The sequence below is a fragment of the Pseudophryne corroboree genome, chromosome 2, assembly GCF_028390025.1.
Source record: "Pseudophryne corroboree isolate aPseCor3 chromosome 2, aPseCor3.hap2, whole genome shotgun sequence".
Classification (NCBI taxonomy): Eukaryota; Metazoa; Chordata; class Amphibia; order Anura; family Myobatrachidae; genus Pseudophryne; species Pseudophryne corroboree.
The window spans coordinates 1,018,892,734-1,018,904,371 of NC_086445.1; the positions used below are offsets into that span (position 1 = coordinate 1,018,892,734).

The 11,638-nt window shown below is 46.5% G+C and overlaps 1 protein-coding gene across 7 annotated transcripts in view; it reads left to right on the top strand.

Moving 5' to 3' along the window:
• Nucleotides 1-9,065, top strand: part of BCL9 (BCL9 transcription coactivator) — a 511,737-nt gene extending 502,672 nt beyond the window's left edge. For 6 of the 7 annotated variants that reach the window (XM_063956693.1, XM_063956695.1, XM_063956696.1 and 3 more), the window contains 2 exons: nucleotides 5,405-5,662; nucleotides 6,747-9,065. In XM_063956693.1, the coding sequence (XP_063812763.1) occupies nucleotides 5,405-5,662; nucleotides 6,747-7,813 (1,325 nt within the window). In that variant the 3' untranslated portion in view covers nucleotides 7,814-9,065. The remainder of the gene's footprint in view (nucleotides 1-5,404; nucleotides 5,663-6,746) is intronic. The other variant, XM_063956698.1, reaches the window with a different exon arrangement.
• Nucleotides 9,066-11,638: the final 2,573 nt, after the last annotated feature.

Genomic DNA, 11,638 nt, shown 5'->3' on the forward strand with positions numbered 1-11,638 from the left:
TTCAAGATTGAGTCACTCAGAGCTGTGATTGCGAACCTGGAAGAAGGGGACTACATGATGTCTCGGGACATCAAGGATGCTTACCTTCATGTCAAAATTTACCCTTCTCACCAAGGGTACATCAGGTTTATGGTACAGAACTGTCACTATCAGTTCAGACGCTGCCGTATGAATGGTACACGGCACCCCGGGTCTTTACCAAGGTAATGGCCGAAATTATGATATTCCTTCGAAGGAAGTGAATTTTAGTTATCGCTTACTTGGACAATTCCCTGATAAGGGTAAGATCCAGGGAACAGTTGGAGGTCGGTGTAGCACTATCTCAGGTAGTGTGGCGGCAGCACGATTGGATTCTCAATATTCCAAAATCGCACCTGGTTCCGACGACGTGTCTTCTGTTCCTAGGGATGATCCTGGACACAGTCCAGAAAAAGGTGTTTCTCCCGGAGGAGAAAGCCAGGGAGTTATCCGAGCTAGTCAGGAACCTCCTAAAACCGAGCCAAGTCTCAGTGCATCAATGCACAAGGGTTCTGGGTAAAATGGTGGCTTCCTACGAAGCAATCCCATTCGGCAGATTCCACGCAAGAACTTTCCAGTGGGACCTGCTGGACAAATGGTCCGGGTCGCATCTTCAGATGCATCAGCGGATAACCCTGTCACCAAGGACAAGGGTGTCCCTCCTGTGGTGGTTGCAGAGTGCTCATCTTCTAGAGGGCCGCAGATTAGGCATTCAGGACTGGGTCCGGGTGACCACGGATGCCAGCCTGCGAGGCTGGGGAGCAGTCACACAGGGAAGGAATATCCAGGGCTTATGGTCAAGCCTGGAGACATCACTTCACATAAATATCCTGAAGCTAAGGGACATTTACAATGCTCTAAGCTTAGCAAGACCTCTGCTTCAAGGTCAGCCGGTGTTGATCCAGTCGGACAACATCACGGCAGTCACCCACGTAAACAGACAGGGTGGCACAAGAAGCAGGAGGGCAATGGCAGAAGCTGCAAGGATTCTTCGCTGGGCGGAAAATCATGTGATAGCACTGTCAGCAGTATTCATTCCGGGAGTGGACAACTGGGAAGCAGACTTCCTCAGCACGACCTCCACCCGGGAGAGTGGGGACTTCACCCAGAAGTCTTCCACATGATTAAAAACTCGACAGGTATTGCGCCAGGTCCAGGGACCCTCAGGCAATAAGCTGTAGATGCTCTGGTAACACCGTGGGTGTACCAGTCAGGGTATGTGTTCCCTCCTCTGCCTCTCATACCCAAGGTACTGAGATTGATAAGATGGAGAGGAGTAAGCACTATATTCGTGGTTCCGGATTGGCGAAGAAGGACTTGGTAACCGGAACTTCAAGAGATGCTCACGGAGGATCCGTGGCCTCTACCTCTAAGAAGGGACCTGCTCCAGCAAGGACCCTGTCTGTTCCAAGACTTACCGCGGCTGCGTTTGACAGCATGGCGGTTGAACGCCGGATCCTGAAGGAAAAAAGGCATTCCGGATGAAGTCATCCCTATCCTGATCAAAGCCAGGAAGGATGTAACCGCAAAAACATTATCACCGCAATTGGCGAAAATATGTTGCGTGGTGCGAGGCCAGTAAGGCCCGAAGGAGGAAATTCAACTGGGTCGATTCCTACATTTCCTGCAAACAGGAGTGTCTATGGGCCTGAAATTGGGGTCCATTAAGGTTCAAATTTCGGCCCTGTCAATTTTCTTCCAAAAAGAACTAGCTTCAGTCCCTGAAGTTCAGACGTTTGTAAAAGGGGTACTGCATATACAGCCTCCTTTTGTGCCTCCAGTGGCACTTTGGGATCTCAATGTAGTTTTGGGTTCCAAAAGTCACATTGGTTTGAACCACTTAAATCTGTGGAGTTAAAATATCTCACATGGAAAGTGGTCATGCTGTTGGCCCTGGCCTGGGCCAGGCGCGTGTCAGAATTGGCGGCTTTATCCTGAAAAAGCCCTTATCTGATTTTCCATTCGGACAGGGCAGAATTGAGGACTCGTCCTCAGTTTCTCCCCAAGGTGGTTTCAGCGTTTCACCTGAACCAACCTATTGGTGGTGCCTGCGGCTACTAGGGACTTGGAGGCCTCCAAGTTGCTAGACGTTGTCAGTGCCCTGAAAATATATGTTTCCAGGACGGCTGGAGTCAGGAAATCTGACTCGCTGTTTATCCTGTATGCACCCAACAAGCTGGGTGCTCCTGCTTCTAAGCAGACTATTGCTCGTTGGATTTGTAGTACAATTCAGCTTGCACATTCGGTGTCAGGCCTGCCACAGCCAAAAATCTGTAAATGCCCACTCCACAAGGAAGGTGGGCTCATCTTGGGCGGCTGCCCGAGGGGTCTCGGCTTTACAACATTGCCGAGCAGCTACTTGGTCAGGAGCAAATACGTTTGTAAAATTCTACAAAATTGATATCCTGGCTGAGGAGGACCTGGAGTTCTCTCATTTGGTGCTGCAGAGTCATCCGCACTCTCCCGCCCGTTTGGGAGCTTTGGTATAATCCCCATGGTCCTTACGGAGTCCCCAGCATCCACTTAGGACGTTAGAGAAAATAAAAATTTACTTACCGATAATTCTATTTCTCATAGTCCGTAGTGGATGCTGGGCGCCCATCCCAAGTGCGGATTGTCTGCAATACTTGTACATAGTTATTGTTACAAAAATCGGGTTATTATTGTTGTGAGCCATCTTTTCAGAGGCTCCTCTGTTATCATGCTGTTAACTGGGTTCAGATCACAGGTTATACGGTGTGGCTGGTATGAGTCTTACCCGGGATTCAAAATCCTTCCTTATTGTGTACGCTCGTCCGGGCACAGTATCCTAACTGAGGCTTGGAGGAGGGTCATAGGGGGAGGAGCCAGTGCACACCAGATAGTCCTAAAGCTTTCTTTAGATGTGCCCAGTTTCCGGCGGAGCCGCTATTCCCCCCATGGTCCTTACGGAGTCCCCAGCATCCACTACGGACTATGAGAAATAGAATTATCGGTAAGTAAATTCTTATTTTTCCTAGTGGGTGGGCATATGCAAATTCAATGAGGTGCGGCAGAAAATCTGTAAAAAATAAATTTACAGGAATTTATAGGAAACTTCCAATTGCTCAGTTAGTACTTGGGGACTTTGGGAGGGGGGGTGGGGCAGTTCTAGAACAACTACCCACCCTTTTTTCCTAAAAAATATGGATTTTAGGAAACGCTGGTCGTACTCTGGGGCTGCAAGAAGAAAACAAATATTCCGCTGCATTCAAAATCTAAAATCCTGCACCCGTTCCAATAGCAAAAATCTCACATCCACGGGAAAAACCACTTGTAGGTGTCAGACTTTGCAATTCTCGCATTTAATTGACTATACCCCCGGCATTGTTTAGTGATTGAGCGAACAATTACATCGTTAGACTTCTTTATAACTTTTTTGTTTTTACAATCTTTTTATTTCGGTTCAACTGGAAGCTGGTAAACCCATATATGAAAATGCAGCATCGTAGAGGAGGGGGGTTCTCCATTCCAGCTCTCAAATCCAGCAGGTCATGGCTTATGAATCCCTTTCATCATGAACAGGTCTTCCTTGGTCAGTAACTTTCCCACCTGCTTCCACAGGCAGACCTCCTGATCACATGATGTTAGGAGCATTGGGGGTGAGACGCACGGTCGTAGACTGATGATACGGAGTCACAAGTTCTGACGTTAGGGGCGCTGCGTCGTTATGATCTGCATGGCGTTAAATCTTCTATGCAGGAAGCACCAGTGATCATGTCACAGAATTATCCTGCCAGTTATCAGGGTCCTTCAATGATGAACGGTGGTAGCAACTTCAAGTTTCAGTGCACAAGCCAAAATCCTTTCCAGAGTCGAACTCTAGGCAAACATCCGTTCCCTGATCCGATCTGCTGATTATAAACGCCGGCAGTCATTGCTGATCAGCGAACCAGCAAGGAATTTCTGCATGTTAGAAGTCCCCAATTTGCTAATCCCAAACGCTTTTGGTTAGGATCAGCTAATCCAAAAAATCCAACATGGGTTTGGGGGGGGATCAGGAAATTACATCAATCTGTTCCTGACGGATGGGCCCCTTTGCTTACAGGTCCACGAACAGATGACGCGTGCCTGGTGCTTACAGTAATGTGCCCCTGCAAGGGGCTTTACTGCGCTCGATCCCCCCGCTGGCGTTCTGGCAGCCGGTTTCCCGGTGTCTGGATGCTGACCGCCGGAATCCCAGCCGCCTGCAAAGCATCACCAGCCCCCTCATTGTATTACCTGCATATAGCGAAGACATTCTTGCATTTTTTTCTTATCCTTTTCATGTTCTTATATAAACCTGCGGTTACGCAAACGCTGATATATAGATGGAGTCATGCTCATCTTGGCTTCTCTGCTGCACCTAGGTGCACCAAGGTTTATTAGCATAAGCCTTTCATCTATTGTTCTCAGCTGCAATACAATACAGAGAGAACAATACAGCAGGGGATGAAGTCATTACAGCAGGGGATTAAAGGCCTAATCCAGACCTGATCGTAGTAGCAAATTTGTTATCCGTTGGGCAAAACCTTGTGCACTACGGGGGGGGGGGGGGGGGGGGGCTTGGTTTTATATTGTTTCTGTGCAGGGTAAATACCAGCTGCTTTATTTTTACACTGCAATTTAGATTCAAGTTTGAACACACCCCACCCAAATCTAACTCTCTCTCTGCACATGTTACATCTGCCCCCCCCTGCAGTGCACATGGTTTTGTCCATTAGGTAATAAATTTCCTGCTACGATCAGGTCTGATTTAGGCCCTAAATCCGACTGCCCAGTCTCGGTAAAAATCCTATTAAAGTCAAAGATGAAGACGGTTCCATCTGTAGAAGCGCATTCCCGGTCTATAACACGGTAGAGGTGACCTGCGGTCGGTCCTGTGTGAATGTGTTTACACCCGCCACAGGTAAGGTGTCTTAGTGAATGCTTAGTCTGCTCCCTGCTGACACTGCCTCACTACACAACAAGGCTGCCTCAGTTTTTCTTGTAGGTCGACAAACTGTTGCTTTTTTTGGGTTGGAAAAGACGGATTGACATTTAGGAATTCACAAGTTACTGTTGTCTTTAATTGTTGGCCAAAAATAACTGTCCTGTTGCTAACACTCTGATCTTTCTATCACCATATCCGCACTTTTTTTAGTAGGGTGACCATAGCTAGCTCTTGCGTTTAGTCCGGTGACCGCAGTCAGGCTTGTGCGTAGGGCGTTAAGGTGTCTTTACTTGAGTGAGATTATGAAGGCCTTCTTTTTATTAATAGTATTTATGAATATTGTGATGTTTGGACAAAGAACTTATAGTAAGGCGAATACGGCCCTTTATTTTGGTGCGCGGTGATCTGTCGGAGAATGATGACTTCTTTTAATCTGTTATCTTTGTTCTCTCGCAGGAGGCCCCCCTCCATTAGTCAGCCAGTCTGCTTCTATAAATCACCCCGGAAGTCTTCCCTCCAGCACTAGCTACACGATGGCACCCGAGCCCACCCTCTCCCAGAACCCTCTCTCCATTATGATGTCTAGGATGTCCAAGTTTGCCATGCCCAGCTCAACACCTCTGTACCACGATGCCATCAAGACAGTGGCTAGTTCAGATGACGATTCCCCTCCTGCCCGCTCGCCCAATCTCCCGTCTATGAATCCTATGCCAGGTATCTTACATTTGGTCATGTCTGTCAGCAGTCCGTGCCAGCGGCGGCTGCAGCGCTGACCATATAGTGCAGGGGGGGAACCACTGATTTACGTAATATATGTGCTGGCTGGCTCCCGCCTGAGATTGGATGCACTGACTGTATCTCGGCCGCACGGCACCTGGGAATGCGCATCAGGCTTCACACGCTCCTCCTAAACCCACCCCCAGGCTCCCATTGGCTAGTTTCACTAGAGTGCGGGGGCTAGCTTTAGGACCGTGTGACGCATTATGTGAGATTCCAGAGTGCCACGCGGCGCCTGATACACTCGGCACACCTGATCACCGGAGGACCCAGCCAGCACATATATTACATACATAACATGTATGTTTATATGCGCTTAGCGGTTCCCCCCTGCACCATGTGTTCGGCACTGCAGCCGCCGCTGGTCCGTACCGAACTTCTCCACCTCCTACATGGGAAAGCATTGCAAAATGTGTATATTATGTGTTATTATTTCTGCTGTGTCCCTCATACCTGTAATTATATATGCTGTATTGCTGAAGTTACGAGTAAAGGTGTTACCGCGGTACGAAACTGGTGCAGACTGTAGCCGCCGACTCAGTGGGGTTCATCAACAGGGTTTTCCTTCTGGCGCGGTCAAAATTATTCTCATCAATTTGTGCCCACCTATGTAGCATTATCATAGTCTACAACTTACCTCTTTAGATGGGGGGCTCCCAGCTTGAGGCATCTTTAGTTTATTGGCTTGTTCCATAAAGTGACACTTGAAGTCTCTAAAGAAAATTTGTCCGATTTTCTGCTTTAACAAATAAAGTATAAAAAAAGTGTATATGTATATTAGCGATGTCTCTGTCTCTCTCTCTCTCTCTCTCTCTCTCTCTCTCTCTCTCTCTCTCTCTCTCTCTCTCTCTCCTCCTTCCCCCCCCTCCCCTCTATTTGGCTTGGCGATTGATAGATATGTGTTTATTTAGAGCACTTTGCCTCCTGGTTATAGGTTTGGCGTACTCTTCATTTTTCCGTTTTTAATCCTTACAATTCCTATTGTCGTGGAGCGCTCATAATGTTCCTTTTGTCCTTTTAGGTATGGGCATGAATCCCCAGAATTCTAAGATGTCTGGTCCTCACGGCGGTGTTTCCATGCCAACGCTGAGCCCAATGGGTATGACGCAGCCGCTTTCCCATGGTGGACAGATGCCCTCTCCAAATGCCATGCCACCCAATGTACCACCGCACGGAGGCCCTATGGGAGCAGGGATGATGGCACATAATGCTATGATGGCGCATGGTTCCCAGGAACCCTCTATGGTGCCTCAGGGACGCATGGCTTTCGCCCAAGGCTTTCCTCCAGTTCAGTCACCTCCGCAAGTTCCCTTTCCACACAACGGCCCTAACGGGGGACAGGGAAACTTCCCGCCTGGAATGGGCTACCCGGGTGAAGGACATTTAGGTCGTCCTGGCAACCTGCCCCCAAATGCAGACCCAGCACTTTGTAAGTCAGGATGTCCAACAGGGCCGGATTCCTTTGTTGTTATGGGAAATAATATGCCTTCAGTTTTTACTGACCCGGACCTACAGGAAGTCATTAGACCAGGGGCATCTGGAATCCCTGAGTTTGACCTGTCAAGGATTATTCCATCTGAAAAACCCAGTCAAACACTGCAGTATTTCCCTCGTGGGGAAGTTCCAGGCAGAAAGCCGCAGCAAGGACCAGGTTTTTCACACTTGCCTGGTATGATGGGGGAGCCAAACCCAAGAATGGGTATTCCTATGGGTGGCATGGGGGGTCCTGGCCCGGTGGATATGCCTGGCCACAATTCTATGAGGCCTCCAAGTTTTATGCAGCAAGGCATGATTGGACCTCATCATCGCATGATGTCACCAGCACAATCAGGAATGCCTGGCCAACTGACTATGATGGGAAATCCGGGAGGGGTGGGCATGATGGGAAAAGAAAGGATGCCTGGAGTACTTTACAGTCACCCAGGTAGCGTGGGATCTCCGAATATGTTGATGTCAATGCAGGGGATGATGGGACCTCAACAAAACCTCATGATTCCCCCACAGATGCGCCCCCGAGGAATGCCTACTGATGTTGGGATGGGTGGGTTCAGCCAAGGACCTGGCAACCCGGGGAACATGATGTTTTAAGCTGCTACAAACAAAAACATATTAGAACTTGTAGACGTGAGATTATCTCCTGAGAAACCTTAACATATAAGGAGTCCCATTTGGCCATGCAATAGGAGAAAAAGGACCCAAATGTCAATTTGGTGGAAACTCTAGAATGTAAGAAACTATCTGAGCATTGCTTTCATTTATTCAAGGTGGGTTTTTTTTTTTGTTTTGTTTTTTTTCTTTGTTTTTTCTTTAAATCTTTTTTTTAAGATTTATTTTTAAAAAAAATATTTTTGTGGACTTGGGTATCCCGTGATGGCACCTGCTTTTGGGGAGAGGGAGGGGGATAAAAAAAAACTAAAAAAAAAGATTCTGTAGCTGTTTTTTGAGAACCGCCATTTGTCATGAGTTGCACCATCCTGTCTGTTTACGTCGTTGGATTGGCTTCTTAAAGACACCCGGTTTATCCTTTCTTTGTGTACTGTAAAATATTGTAAAAGGGATTTTTTAGCAGAGACTCTGGTCTTTGTGTGTGTGTGCGAGGAAATTGATTCAGTGCTGTTTACTTTCGGTGGATAAAAACCACCCTTCAATATCTTGTTACTTTTTTTTTTTTTTTTTTTTTCCTCCTTTTAACTCCAGTGTATAGTAAACCAAACTAAGACCTCATACAGAAAGAGTATTATTAAAAAAAAAAAAAAAGCACAAAAATGAACTATTAAGTCCAGTTAGGTGATCTCCTTTCTTTAAAAAAATAAAAAGTTTTAAAAAATGTAAAAAAACAAAAAATACAAAACTAAATTCAGTCTATGGAGAGCAAATACAACGTATGTTTATTTTTTTTTCTCCTTTTTTTTTTCTTTCTTTTCTGTCCGTTTTTTTTTTTTTTTTTTGCTTCCTCCAAATCTCATTCTTTGTTGCTTAATGTCCTTTTTAATCGTTCTGCGCAATGTGTATTTTATTTTTATTTTCTTGTATTTGGAGGGAGGCTAAATTTAGAAGAGACTGACGTTGTATTTCAATAGCGCTTTCTCATGCTTTTCTGAAGAAGCCAGACTTTATGCTGTTACATACATGTACAGTGAGATCATATGCAGTAATCTATAGTCATCCTGTCTCGGAGCAATCCCCAGTAATTCATATTTTGTGCCGGTTATTTTTTCACTCTTCCTCTTGTCCCCTTTACCCCAGCGTTAAACATTCTGTGTAATCTCCATTAAATTTGGTACAAAACCACTTGCCAGGGCTGTGGTGTCGGAAAAAAATAAAATATATTTCTTACAAACTGAGTAAGTCTTTGTTCCTGGAATATATACGTTTGTCATTTTACATCGGTGTGATCCGTGTAAATGTTTCGAGGTTCGTTCAGCAAACAAATGATTGAGCCAGTGTGTGGAATCCCAACCACCGAAACGGACGTCTGCCACTTTGAGTAGCGTAAGTAGTAGGGCGGGTCTTGAGTATGATGGCGAAGAAGCGTATAAAATGAAGTGGACCTCCAGTTACGACACAATCTGGTGAATTTCAATCTGTATTTCCTTTTTTAATGAATCCCCTCCCCCCCCCATATGGATGTAATGTAAAATCAGTATAGATCTGAATAGTCTGCATTTTGGAACAAGATATTTTTTTGGGGGGCTAATAAGTGCACTTTGCCTCATCAGGTATTGGTAAGTGTTTATGCTGTTATGTACAAAAAGTAAAAGCTTTCACTAATAGTGTTTACAGGTCATTGGGGAGAATTCAGATCTTTGCAATGTTCCGGAATGGGAAATCACATCCATAGGCTTCATGTTTTTGCCTGTACCCTGTGGAGGTGGGCCCATAACAGCACGTTGCATGTAATTAAGTTCCCCACGCACACCGCACCCACATGTGGCTTAGGGACAAATAATAGCATACGTGTCTAACTACAGATTGGTCTAAAGCTGTGATTGGCTTACATATTCCCTAAAGATCCTAAAGTTCTAACTTTAGGATTTGAATGGCTACAGGTTAGAGCATGCCTCCGACTCCAGGAATGTCTAAAGCTCTGATTGGCGACTAGTTGGTCTAAAGCTCATTGGTTGCTAAATATGGTTGAGTTGTTTAAAGCTCTGATTGGTTTCAGGGTGGCCTAGAGATTTGATTGGTTGCTGTTTGGTCTAAAGATCTGACTGGCTGGAAGATGGAATAATATTGACTGATCTAAAGCTCTCATTAGATTGCATCCTGGCCTAGCGATTTGATTGGCTAAAGGTTGGTGTAATCCTTGGACTTGTTTCAAGATGCTTGAATTGACTGGTGGTTGGTTGGTTGTGCATTTGGCTTGTGAGAACTATAACCGCTTTCTTTGGAGAAGCCAAGGTCTTAAGAGTTAATGGGGCCGATTTCAAATGTTTTGGGCCTCTAAAAATAACGTCTGTTTAACGGGACTGTTTAGACGCACAAACAATTGTCACTATATAATTGTTCGGTTGCAAATTCATGTCGCGCCCAAATGGACCGAGTTTAGCCGTCTACAAAGGCTAAATCCATCGAAGCTCCTGATTTCTGCGTCCAAGTTTGCACACATTTTTCTCTAACGTCCTAGTGGATGCTGGGGACTCCGTCAGGACCATGGGGAATAGCGGCTCCGCAGGAGACAGGGCACATCTAAAGAAAGCTTTTAGGATCACATGGTGTGTACTGGCTCCTCCCCCTATGACCCTCCTCCAAGCCCCAGTTAGGTTTTTGTGCCCGTCCGAGCAGGGTGCAATCTAGGTGGCTCTCCTAAAGAGCTGCTTAGAAAAAGTTTTTTTAGGTTTTAAATCTCAGTGAGTCCTGCTGGCAACAGGCTCACTGCATCGAGGGACTTAGGGGAGAGATTTTCAACTCACCTGCATGCAGGATGGATTGGAGTCTTAGGCTACTGGACATAGCTTCAGAGGGAGTCGGAACACAGGTCATCCTGGGGTTCGTCCCGGAGCCGCGCCGCCGACCCCCCTTACAGATGCTGAAGATCGGAGGTCCGGAAACAGGCGGCAGAAGACTCTTCAGTCTTCATGAAGGTAGCGCACAGCACGGCAGCTGTGCGCCATTGTTGCTACACACTTCTCACTGACCAGTCACGGAGGGTGCAGGGCGCTGCTGGGGGCGCCCTGGGCAGCAATATTAAATACCTTTAGTGGCAAAGAATACATCACATATAGCCATTAAGGCTATATGTATGTATTTAACCCAGGCCAGATTTCTCAAAACCCGGGAGAAAAGCCCGCCGAAAAGGGGGCGGAGCTTATTCTCCTCAGCACTCAGCGCCATTTTCCTGCTCAGCTCCGCTGTGAGGAAGGCTCCCAGGACTCTCCCCTGCACTGCACTACAGAAACAGGGTAACAAAGAGAAGGGGGGCATAAATTGGCGATATTTATATATTAAAAGCGCTTATAACAAAAACAACACCTTTTAGGGTTGTTTATATACATTTATAGCGCTTTTGGTGTGTGCTGGCAAACTCTCCCTCTGTCTCCCCAAAGGGCTAAGGGGGTCCTGTCTTCGATTAGAGCATTCCCTGTGTGGCTGCTGTGTGTCGGTACGTGTGTGTCGACATGTATGAATACGATGTTGGTGTGGAGGCAGAGCAATTGCCGGTAATGGTGATGTCACCCCCTAGGGAGTCGACACCGGAATGGATGGCTTTAGTTATGGAATTACGTGATAATGTTAGTACATTACAAAAGTCAGTAGACGAAATGAGACGGCCGGAAAACCAGTCAGTACCGGCTCAGGCGTCTCAGACACCGTCAGGGGCTGTAAAACGTCCCTTACCTCAGTCAGTCGACACGGGTACCGACACAGATGAATCTAGTGTCGACGGTGAAGAAACAAACGTATTTTCCAACA